Source organism: Camponotus vicinus, unplaced genomic scaffold (assembly GCF_025532165.1).
Source record: "Camponotus vicinus isolate PSW18456_S1 unplaced genomic scaffold, iyCamVici1.0 SCAF_1, whole genome shotgun sequence".
Taxonomy (NCBI): domain Eukaryota; kingdom Metazoa; phylum Arthropoda; class Insecta; order Hymenoptera; family Formicidae; genus Camponotus; species Camponotus vicinus.
In genome coordinates, this window is record NW_028141945.1 from 17408884 (window position 1) to 17422421 (window position 13538).

At 32.4% G+C, this 13538-nt stretch overlaps 1 protein-coding gene and 1 pseudogene across 1 annotated transcript; both read right to left on the reverse strand.

Annotated features, from left to right (window-relative positions):
* Positions 1 to 1824: 1824 nt before the first annotated feature.
* LOC145959194 (cytochrome c oxidase subunit 1-like) lies at positions 1825 to 9067 on the reverse strand (annotated as a pseudogene).
* Positions 9068 to 11510: 2443 nt separating this feature from the next.
* LOC145959195 (uncharacterized) lies at positions 11511 to 12818 on the reverse strand. The gene is made up of 4 exons (XM_083077810.1): positions 12540 to 12818; positions 12239 to 12364; positions 12008 to 12166; positions 11511 to 11901 (listed from the first exon to the last, which is right to left on the reverse strand). Exons 2-4 carry the CDS (start codon positions 12256 to 12258, stop codon positions 11625 to 11627), a joined length of 456 nt encoding a protein of 151 aa, XP_082933936.1. The 5' UTR covers positions 12259 to 12364; positions 12540 to 12818; the 3' UTR covers positions 11511 to 11624.
* Between the last annotated feature and the right edge of the window lie 720 nt (positions 12819 to 13538).

The following is a 13538-nucleotide window of genomic DNA, read 5'->3' on the forward strand; positions in this document are numbered from 1 at the left end:
TCGTTCGTTTCCGTTCGATGACCGTTAAATTTTATATTTTATATGTTTTATATATTTTTTATATTTTATATTTTTATTTTATTATTATATTACTATTCTTATTATTATTATATTTTTTAAATTTTAAATTTTATATTATTATATTATTATTTTATTAGACACATACACACACACACACACACACACACACACACACACACAAAACACAAATTGTATAATACACGCACACATTTTAAAATAAATGTTATATTTAGTATTGAAAAGAAATGTATTTATTTACGCGCCTCTCCTTGCGTTCCCATCCCTTGCGTCTCTCTTGCGCTAGTTGTAAGTATAGCGATATCGTTCTCTCTCTCTTTCGTACGCGCTATCGTTCCAACAATAAGTCTCGCGTTAGTTGTAAGTCTCGCGATATCTTCGTTCTCGCTCGCACGCGTTATCTTAGCTATTATCGTTCTCTCTCGCACACGTTGTTCTCGCGATATTATAGTTCTCTTTCGTATGCGTTCTCTTCGCGCTATTATCGTTCTCTCTCATTCACAAGCTCGCCGCTATCACTCACTCACTTACCTTTGCGTCGTCCTGCTCCCACCTATGTGGCATCTTACAATGCATCATCCTTGTCCCACGTTGACGCCATCCTTGTCACACGTTGATGCCATCCTTGTCGCACTGTCCTCTTCACAAACACTTTACGCTATCCTTTTCCCACACGTAGCGCTATTCTTCTCACACCACCGTCTTCTTTCCGCGGATCCCCCCTACCCGCGCGGACACCCTCGTCCATCGCTCGCGCCGCGGATCCCCCTACCCGCGCGGACCCCCTCGTCCACCGGTCGCGCCGCGATCCCCCCTTCCCCGTATGTGACGTCATCATCCCCCGCGTGATGTCATCATCTCCGCGTGACGTCATCATCCCCCGCGTGACGTCATCATCCCCGCATGACGTCATCATCCCCGCACGTGACGTCATCATCCCCGCATGACGTCATCATCCCCGCACGTGACGTCATCATCCCCGCATGTGATGTCATCATCCCCCGCACGTGACGTCATCATCCCCCGCACGTGATGTCATCATCCCCCGCACGTGACGTCATCATCCCCGCGTGACGTCATCACCCCCCCCGCGCGTGACGTCATCGCCCCCCCCCCCCCCCGCGTGACGTCACCCCCCGCCCGCGGTTCCCCCTCGCCCCTCACCCCCCCTCGGAGCCCCTGCGTTAGAACCGGCTTAGTCTTACTACTTACGTTTAGAGGATAGTGCCTCTCAGAGTAAAAATAAAAGTATAATTAATCTAATAATTGAGATAAAGGAACCTATAGATGAAATAATATTTCATGAAAGAAAGTTATCTGGGTAATCGGAGTATCGTCGTGGTATACCTCTTAAACCTAAAAAATGTTGAGGAAAAAATGTTAAATTAACATCAATAAATATTCTAATAAATTGAATATTTAATAGGAAGTTATTGAAAGAGAATCCAGTAATCAAAGGAAATCAATGAATAAAACTTGCAATAATAGCGAATACAGCACCTATTGATAGGACATAGTGAAAATGAGCTACTACAAATAGGTGTCATGTAAAATAATATCAATAGAAGAGTTTGAAAGTATTACTCCAGTTAGACCTCCGACGGTAAATAAAAAAATTAAGCCTATAGCTCATCATAGAGATGAATTATAGTTAATTTTTGATCCATGAAGAGTTGTAATTCATCTAAAAACTTTAATTCCGGTAGGAATAGCGATAATTATGGTTGCTGAAGTGAAATAAGCTCGAGTATTAATATCTAATCCAATAGTGAATATATGATGAGCTCAAACAATGAATCCTAAGAATCCGATGGTGATAATTGCATAAATTATTCCAAGAGCTCCGAAGGTTTCTTTTTTTCCCCTTTCATTTATGATAATATGTGAGATTAAGCCAAATCCGGGAAGAATTAAAATATATATTTCAGGATGTCCAAAAAATCAAAATAAATAAATGTTGGTATAAGATAGGATCTCCCCCTCCAGAGGGATCAAAGAATGAAGTATTAAGATTTCGATCTGTTAATAGTATTGTAATAGCTCCGGCTAGAACAGGGAGGGATAAGAGAAGAAGAATAGCTGTAATAAGAATAGATCATACTAAGAGGGGGATTTTATCTAAGGAAATATTAGTATTATGTATATTTAAAATTGTTGAAATAAAATTGATTGCTCCAAGAATTGAAGATATACCGGCAATATGAAGGGAGAAAATAGTTAAATCAATAGAGGGGCCACTATGGAAAGTGTTGGACGCTAATGGGGGATAGATAGTTCAACCTGTACCAGATCCTTCATTAATAAAATTTCTTAGGATTAAGAGGGATTTTTAAGGGCTATAATTTAAATAAAATGCGATATTATGCGATATTTATGGGCTTAGAGTAATATTCTGTTCTGTACATATTGGTAGTTTAGGTTTATATATATTGCGATATTTTGCGATATTCGGGAGCACCGTGAAATATTAATTATTTAGGGATAGTAGTATAAGTTTAAATGCAATGCGATATTTTACGATATTTTGGGGACACAATGTAATATTAATTATCTAAGAATAGTATAAATTTAAATAAAATGCGATAAATATCACATAAATGCGATATTATGCGATATTTACGGGCTTAGAGTAATATTCCGTATCTATTGGTATTTTAGGTTTGCACAGTGTTTATTCATATTGCGATATTTTGCGATATTTGGAGTCGCAGTGTAATATTCATTATCTAGGGATAGATATCCAGAGAAAGATAGGGATGTATGTGGGAGGAGGTCGGACGTGTCTTTACGCCCATTTGATCAACGAGCGACAGAATCCATCCGTGGCAACGGCATCGACGCATATCCTGTGGAGAGAGCATTCACACATTTTGCAGCCTAACGAATAATTGCTAGAAAACAATATTCGCAGACTAGAAAAGTATGTGAGGCGCAAGCCATATCCTCAGTGTACCACAAAGAATGCTACTCCTCTCGAAAACAAAAACCGAAAGGAAATCCCACATACCAGTCCATGAACATTTCCAAAAGAAAAACAGTCAAAGATGCATAAATCGATGACCAGTTGGAAACTTAATGGTCCTTAATATGTGTAATTAAAGGCTTAATTAATGTGACACTCTAAAAAAGAAAAGAAGACAAAGCAATAATTTAACAAACAATCCGGAAACTAACTATAAGGGAATCCTTCATATAATGTAAGACTAAAATTAATCTAATAAAATTACATACCGGTCTCAAAATTGAAAGTGATCTCAAATTTAAAAAAATCACACGAAGGGAGAACAAGTTAAGAACAACTTAACGTTCCAATCAATAGCGCCGAACTGAGGTATGTATATGGGAATCACGTATAGCCAAGTAACATCAAAAACATCAAAAAAAGGAGAGGGAGGGGAAAAAAGAAGAAGAAGGAAGAAGAAGAGCAAAACGTCACAGAAGGAAAGAAGACAGAACAAAAGTCAAAAGGAAAATTTTCCAAAAAATCAATGCGAATATTTCTTTATAATAGACAAATATAGCTTGTCCAAGAATTCGGTATCACTCTGAATGTTAATGTTATGATTCTGATTAGAGATATGCAACATCTCTGCAATTAATCTCTTTTTATATCTAGGCTCCTCATCCAAAATGGAAACATTCTCCCAATCAACCGAGAGAGAGCCAGATTTATTGATATCAGAACGATGTTCTTTAATTCTGGTCAGTAACTTCCTTTTAGTTTGTCCCACATACGAAGCATCACAGTCTAAACAGCTAATTTTATAAATAACATTCACGTGATGGAATTTAGACACCGGATCCTTATACAATCTAATAATGGATTTTAATTTGTTATTAACTGTATATGCCAATCATCTGTTCGCATAACTTTATATGTTAGAAACAAAACCTCTTGGAAAACTTGAGGAAAAAGGAATGGTGAAGAAAGGAATAAAAGAGGAGGGGGATTGAGTAAGAGCAATTTCGTTATTGTTCACGTTAGAAATTAAAAACTTTAATCTTTGGGAAATAGTATAAAAAATAAATTTAATAGGATAACCATTGCTTAATAAAGTTGAAATAATAAAAGAAAGATTCTCATTATGAAACCGTGGATGTGAAAGTTTAAAAATTCTATCAGTCAAACCAATGATGACTCCTTTTTTATGTGACAGAGGATGGTGTGAGAAAAATGATAAAAATCTCCCTGAAAAAGTCGGTTTCCTATACCAATTAAATTTAATATAGTTATTGTTAATTATGATAGTTGTGTCCAGGAAATTTATACTATTATTACTTGAATATTCAATGGTAAAACGTAGTCTATTGTGAAGCGAGTTAAAAACCTGGAAAATATGCTGGAAGTATTGTTTAGGAGCAGCAAGAACAATATCATCAACATAGCGCACATAAAAGGGAAGGGAAACAGGGAGAGACGAAATTGCTCTATCTTCTAAATCAGACATGATAATATTCGCTAAGATCGGGGAGAGTGGAGATCCCATAGGAGTGCCAAAAATCTGTTTATATATGACATTGTCAAATTGGAAGTAAGTAGAGTCCATAATAAGTTTTAAAGAAATCAAAAATTCATTATAAAGAATGTTGATGTTATTCTTAATTAAATGCCATCGTTTAGCAATTCCTCCAATAACCAAATCTAATGGAACATTGGTAAAAAGACTCCACATACAATGAGATTAAATCGTAACAATCATCTAAGAACATATTATTAAGTTTTTTAATTAACTCAAAGCTATTTTCAATATGGCTTTTAGAATTAGGTAAATTTTTAACTAACATGTTATGAAGGAAAGACGCAAGTGAATAAAGAGGACTATTAATACAAGGGATGATGATACGTAATGGGCAATCTTTCTTATGGATTTTTGGCAATCCATAGGCACGTGGTAAGATCCCATCTGAACACAATAGCGCTCTATAAGTACCGTTTGAGATGTAATCATTTTTACGCCAACGCTGTAACACCTCTCTCAACTGGGAAATGATTCTATTCGTCGGGTCGCGGTTCACTTCAATGTACGTGTTCCGGTCTGACAGAAGGTCATGCATCTTATCAAAATATTCGGTCTTATCAAGAGAAACAGTTGCATTCCTCTTATCAGCTTTTGTGACAATGATGTCAGGATGATCAGAAAGGAATTTTTTTGTAATTTTGGTTAAGGATAACAAACGAGAATCCAAATCTGAAAAATGAGGAGGCGACAATAAACATTTATTGAGAGTCTGGACTGACAAACATCTAATATTGTTGGCCGTTTCATGATCCAAACTGGAGATATTATGTTCGATATTTTTAATGAAATCAAACACAAAGCGTTGCGAATTGGGATGGGAACGCAAACAAAATTTCTCTCCCAATTGTAAGAGGGATTGAACTTCCTGAGGAATATCAATCTTTGACAAATTTACAAACCAACTGTTATTGACCGAATTAATAAGGGACAAGTTAGTGTAATAAATATTAATTATATAAGGATAGTATAAATTTAAATACAATGCGATATTTTGCGTTATTTTCGATATTTACGAGCGTAGAGTAATATTCTGTATATAGTATATCTCTATATAATTAATATTACACTCTACCCCAAATATCGCAAAATATCACAATATAAATATCGCACTTTATTTAAATTTATACTATGCCGAGATAATTTATTAATTATGTAATATTACACTATCCCAAATATCGCAAAATATCGCATTGTAATTAAACTTATACTATCCCTAGATAATTAATATTACACTGCGCCCATAAATATCGCAAAATATCGCAATATAAATAAATCTAAACTACCTCTAGATACAGAAAATACTCTGCGCCCCAAGATATCGCATTGTAATTAAACCTATACTATCTATAGATAATTAATATTACACTGCGCCCCAAAATATCGCAAAATATCGCAATATAAATAAACCTAAACTACCAATAGATACAGAATATTATTCTACGCCCGTAAATATCGCAAAATATAAAATATCGCATTGTATTCAAACTTATACTATCCCTACCCACACAGCACATTATACTAAAAGATAACGAAAAGATGTCTTTTTTAAGGATGTTTTGTACCTATTTTCAAAATATTGAGAATTTAATGAAAATTGTACAGAATGTTCTTACATATGTTTAGAATCTTCAGTACAATTTTTAAATCGATTCACTAAAGCGTTCACAAGTTATAAGGATTTTAATTTGCACCGAATTAACATGTGTTCTTATGGGAAACGTATAACCACGTCGATTCAAATGACAAAAACACATGGAAATAATATTCAGAATTTGTTTAAAATTTGCAAAAGTGTAGTTTAGATATAGAGGAAATATTTGGTCAAATAATATTATACAAGTACTAACTGGTTAAAAAGATATTAAATATAATTCAATTAAATTAGCCATGTATCTGACACAAGGCGAAATTCTCTGTGAAAGTTTGGCAACATCGCACTCGGCTGAGAAGAATGAGAGAGACGGGAATAGTGCCGAAGCATGTTGAAGCTGTATACTTAGAGCAAATTGCGAAAAAATACTAATATATAATATATACGAACTAACCTTACACCTCGAGCAATTTCTGAAAATCTGTCAACCTACAAATGCGTATAAACCATCGACTGATATAAGCAGTATAGGCTTCGTGTGTAGAGCGCGAAGTCCGGCCAACTTACGAAAAATTACAACGTTGTCACATTTCACGCTCGCCAGAGACATGACAAATTATTAAATTTATTAATTAAATTGCTATAAATAATGCATTCTTTTAATTAATAAATGTTTTAATATTTATTTTGACACTTTAAACCACTCAGTATCGTTAAATTATTTTATTCTCAAAAATGAAATTTCGTGTTGTCAAGTTGAATTTAAGGTATCGTCACTGCCAAAAGTTAATCATTTCGATTAACAAAATTCGGAATATTTTAGTAAAAACGCAATAAATATTAAAAAATATATCTGCACTGTAGCTAAGATCAAATTCACGCAATTTCTCATACTCAAAATACACCAAAAGATGGATATATTCGTCAATATTGATTTTCAGCTATTTTTTGCTGGGATTGTACATACAAAACATCCTTAAGTTATCTTTTCGACAAAACGAAAAGATGTCTATAAAGACATAGATGACATAAAAAAGACATAATAGTATGTGGCATTTGTTTCTTCGCTCGCCGCTACGCGGCGAGCCACTCTTGACTTATCTCGTATTTAATATTTGTCACGAAATGTATATAAAGAATTAGTAATTAATATAAGATCTGAAACATATTTTTGCCTTTTACGAGCAGTAATGCCAGAAAGAGGATACTGCTCGCGCGCATCAATCAGGGAGAGCCACATACACGTGCTACGCAGAATGATTGTATGCGTGTGAGCCGCATTCTTTTCCTGACATTACTGTTTATCAGTTTAATTTCTGACAAATTGAATTTAAAATAATTTATTTAATAATCTGGATTCCTTGTTGGGATTCAGAATATTAAACAGATTATTAGAAATTAGGCGGATAAATGGGAGAAATAGCCCATTTATTGCGTGTATTGAAATATTCCTACTACCGAGTGTCGATAATCTATATAGAATGAATCAAGTCTTCTTTTAGTCATCATATGGACAAGACTAAGAAGTCACTGAATTCGGGTCATGAGACGACTTTTAGCCATCTTTCCGTCGACTTAACGATGTCAGTAAAAGATGTCTGTGACAAAAAAATGTCCAGTTTTAGTAGTATTTTTAGACGACTTGGTACTGTGTGGGTTAGGATTAATTACATTACGTTGTTTTACGATATTTTGCGATATTTGGGGCGTAGAATATTATTATGTATCTAGGGGTACTTTAAATTTAATATATTGCGATATTTTGCGATATTTGGGGGCGCAGTGTAATATTAATTATATAGGGAAAGTTTAGGATTAATTGCGATATTTTACGATATCTTGCGATATTTATAGCGCAGAGTCTTTATAGACATCTTTTCGTTTTGTCGAAAAGATAACTTAAAAAAGACATATTTTCGTTATCTTTTAGTATAATGTGCTGTGTGGGAAGCTATCCCTAGATTATTAATATCACTGCGCCCCAAATATCGTAAAATATCGCAATGTAATTAATCCTAAACTATCCCCAGAAAGCGAGTATAAAGGTAACATTTCATGAGCAGTAAAAAGCAGCAGCAGTTTAGTAACTAACTAGCATTGTTTGGTAATTTCACAGAATTGCTGCGCTGCCTATGAAATAGGTTTTCTGCAGTGTTTTAAATCGTTAATCTCAATTTCAATAGTAATTGAGATATAACCGAATGAGTAAAAGCACTATTGCCTGTTTCTACCAACGTCGTTTAACTTTAATCTTAGCTTAACTCACTCTTTGTCTCCTTCTAACTGTTCTTTTAGAAAGAGACAAAGAATGAGTTAAGCTAAGATTAAGTTAAACGACGTTGGTAGAAACAGGCATATGTCGTATAATCAAAAATTATATCAATAGCAAACAGAGTGTTTAATTAAAATTAATGAGTATAATGAAAAAATACATATCTATAATATCTATCTATTTATCTATGTATCTATTATTACTAATTATTATCTAACTATTTATTAGCTTACAATTATTTTTATAATTATAGTTCCTACAAACTTATCTCTGGTGATTCCATACTTTAGAATATATGTACTACATATATAACCAAAACACAGCTTTTACTGCTTTGCTGTTCAACAGAATGAACTTCAAACAGCAAAAACTTGCGCCGGAAGTACGTCACCGATTCTAGTTTCTAAAATGCTGCTGCTTTTCACTGCTCATGAAATGTTACCTTAACACTGCGATACCAAATATCGAAAAATGTCGCAATAAATGAAACCTAAACAACTCCTAGATGCAGAATAATACTTTGCGCTCCAAATATATCTGTGTTCCGTTTAGTCTGAGTTATTGTATGTTTCTCATGATTCTATTAAAGTTCTTGTGTTTCAAAGAACCGTGTTATTATTCCTGAGTGCGCGAGTGTGAGCGTGTGCCGATAATTATGCCGCGCGCATTTCGTTATATATATCGCTCCGCGGGCGCAACAATATATATGAAGAGAGAGAGAGAGAGAGAGAGAGAGAGAGAGATCACAAAACTTATTTATATTAAAGATGTATATATATACAGGGTGGACCATTTTAACCTTTAATGGAGAATAACTCGAAAACCAAGCCCGGGAGAGAAAAATGTTTCAAACAAAAGTTGTTTGGTTTCGAGGGGGCCATAAGATGGTATCATTGGTTTGACCTTGAAGAGTTATTTGAAGGTCACATGAAGGTCACCTTCAATTTCTTAAATGGAACCTACTATTTGTCATTACATATTCTTGTAGCTTATCTCGAGAGCTTTCCAAAACACTATAATTAAGTAACTTTTCGTTAAGTACTTTTTGAGTTATGAGGCTTGAAATCATTTCTTAATTTTACATAAACCGTAAAATATCTTGTAAAATATTCATTTTTCGATTATCTTACCTTAATACTTTTATGTACAAAATAATGAGAGGAATCAATTGGTGTAAAGAAAACACATAGTTGTTTTTAAGAAAAAATATGGAATTGTTAATTGCAAATACATATAGGGAAATAGGTAATATTGATGTCGTATCTAATATTGTGCAATTAGCATATGCTGATTCTGATACTTGATGGTGTACCAGCAACTTTTTATAAGCACTTTCAAATAAAACACTTGATGGATTACTATTAAATCCTCCACGACTTCGGATTGCACTAAAAAATGACTCCAAATGGTCTTGTAATAATTTATATGTAAGTAAATATTCAATATATTTTTTTGAGTATAAAGTTCGATATAATTCAAGTCCATTTTCTAAACTACAAACTATTCCAATAAACCCCGTACTTCTTGTTGAATGTATGATTTTTTGGCCAGTATTATCTTTTAAATTAGAAACATATGTTTTAAATAATGATACAAACTCTGCATATTTTTCAATTGTATTATTATTAATGGGCTGATTGAAGGGTTTTTTAGAAAATTTACTTCGACAGTTTAATATATCAAATGCTTGGTTCATTAATGAACAAAATTCTGCTGTAGCAAAAGCTCCTTTAAAACCATCATATTTTTTCTCCTCACAATATATTAATGCCTTGCTAACACTCTCGCTCAAAACTTGGACTGCTAAACGAACATTCATTTTCTCATTATAATAATTAATGTGACGTCCAGTTAATTTTGTGGCAGCTTTTAATCCTTCTGTTTTTTCTTTATTATAAAGTGCGATAATATAATCCCATTTTATTATGTCCCCTTTTTCATTTAAAAGAATTTTTTTGTCACCAAAAGTATTTCTTATTAACTTTATAGCATGGGAAGGATCCAAAAAAATAAAAATATTGTCTCTTGTTACAGGATGACAAAAAGTATACAAAGAAGTGTTAAAGTCAAAAACAGCACCAAATTGTGCACACATAGACTTATTAACAGGTGCTCCATCCAAAGTAATTGAATGTACATGACATCCTGTATCATATAATAACGATAAACAAGTATTTAATAAATTTGCTCTTTCCATGGCATTTAAACTATTAATTAGAAAATATCCTAATGGTATTTTCCAGTGACTATTTAAAGCTACGGCAAGAAATACTAAAGCATTCTTAGCTAAATCTAATTCATCATGATCATAAGTAAAATCAGAACCTAAGTTGATAAAACCAGAATAATTGTGACCATCCCAGTGAACATGTTGTCTAATGGCCATCTCATCAATTACAACGTTAACAATAACAACTCCTTCTTGTACTTTTTGCCGAATGGAATTGAAAGATTCATGTGTAAATCCTGGTTTGCCATCAATTGATTCAAACCATTTTCGTATTGTACGCTCGCTAGGTAATAAGTTATTAAAAGATCTTCTGACGTAAGCATAAGCTCTAGCTGAATAAAAGTGTAAAGTGATAGCAAATCGTCTTAAATCTGAACTAAACGATGCTTTCTTGACTCCCGACAAATGTCTTTTCATTATCTCTGAAAGCGAATCTGATGTTGTCGTCTATATATAGAAAATAGAAAAAATTAATATTTCTTAATAAAAAATTCCTTTTTTCCATTAATAATTAACAGTTATATTTAAAAAATAACTGTTAATTATCTATATATTAATTTTCTCAGTAAAAAATCCACAAAAAACTGCATTAAAATTTTAAACATTAAGTAGTAGTAAAATCTGAAAAACAGTTTCTATATAATTGATTATTTATTATATATTATATACACATTATATACATGGTAAAGTGTTTTTATTGTAAAGTAAAAATTTCAAACTAAATTATATATAAATGAAAACTGTAAAATATTAATTATGAAAAATATATTTAATAGATTGACACATTAATCATTTATTGCATTAGTTTAACAACAAATTAAATTAATTAACTAATGAGATTAAATAATTAATGAGTGTTTACCTTATTAAGAGCAATTACAGAATTAAGAAGTTATGTTCATTATGATCAATTTTGATAGAAACATTTTGTACATTTCACTACTATTTAATGATAAAATGTTAATGATGACATTAAGATTTTATGTGTACCAGTAACATCTGAGCTGCATTTTCTGAAATTAATCGTTTCTTTTGTAATGTTGAAAGTAAATCCTTCAATGTCTGCACTTTTAATTGCAATCTTTTAAATCGCTTTTTAGAAGCATCTAATTGTTTGTGATATTGAGAGACTTTTCTTACAGCTATATCAAAGCATAACTTAGCACGGCGTGGAGTTGAGAAATGTTCAGCTGTACAATCTCCAATTCTTGCAGGACGCCAAATTTTTGTACTTGCACTATGTGACTCGCTAAAAAGTAAATTATTTTATATAATACATATATTTCTATATACATATAATATATAAAATAATATATATATAGAATATATTTTGGGATAAACAATAAATATATTACTGTAATGGTATTGGTTCCATGCATTTCTCTTCTTCATTAATTTCTTTCCTTTCACTTTCATTTAATGTCTCTTCTTCACTGTTAATTTCTTTTCTTTCACTTTCATTTACTGTCATTGTTGATGCTTCATCTATATTAGATATGGATGACTCTTGAGCTCTACAAAACAAAGATATATATATAAAATATATATTCTTATTTTCATAGGATTATTTTCAAAGAATAATATACCCTGATAATGTAATTTCCATTTCTTCTTGATTATAAATAGATTCTTTTGCATTTTCTACACCTGACGTTGCGGGAGAAGATAGGTTTGATACAATATTTGAAACAGTCAAACATTGTTTTTGTATACTAAAATAATAAATATAAATTATTGAAGCAAAATTTTTTGGAAATTATTTTTCTAAACATTATTAATAACATTTTTTAATAAGATATAGAATATAACTTTTCTGTAGCGATTAAAATTGCATATTACATTTTTTTTGCCTTTATATTATATTATATTTATTATATCTTATATTACCTTTTTAGATACTTTTTTCCTTTTCCAAGAAATAATGATGGAACTGCGTTTGGTTGTAAAATTTTTCGAGATCCATTAGTCCATCGCAAATGAGAGAGAGAGAGAAGAACTGAAGTGACGTGAACATACTCTGCTTTCTTTCGTGATTTCGCTTATATTGCACGCATCCATCCATAATTTTTTATACTTTTCATTTGTTGGAAAACTGAAATTTTTTATGTTTTTCTTTCTTGTACTGTTTACAGAATGTCACTTTAAAATAATTAAATTAATATTAAATACACACACAGAGACTTTCTGAGACTTCAGACACAACCTCAATATTATGTTCTCTCTGTAATAATACATACATATACACATATACACCAATCTGAATGTTTTACTGTATAGTATATGTCATGTGCATGCGCAAAACGTATTTCCGGACACTTGTAGAAAGAGAAGTACCAAAAAGATGTTTCTCTCTCTAACCTCCTCCGGACACAGTCTGATACGTATTGCCAGAGAGAAGAATGAGAGGTGTCATGGCCCGCTTTTAGGTGATCCCTGAAAGCGATACGCCCTCTGTGGACCTTAAAAATGTGCACCTAAACTACGAAGCCAAGGTGCACGAATGTTCTCAGAGGGTAACATATAAGGTGCACAATTTCTGGTTCTGTTCCGTGTTATGTGCACAAAATGGCGGTAGCACCAGTGCTGTATAGCAAGACGCTTACGTATATTAAATAAATTTTTAATGAGTTTTGTATGACTCTCTCTCTCTCTCTCTCTCTCTCTCATATATATATATATATATATATATATATATATATATATAGAAATTTATTCATTATATGATTGCAACACTTGAAAATAAGATATTTTATTAGGCTATTAATAAATAATTTATATATTTACAGAGAGAAAGTTTGATATTATTTTTAATGTAAAACGCGTACACATTTCTTAAGAATAAAAGTTCTAAATAATAAAGATTTATGTGTGTGTATATATATAAAT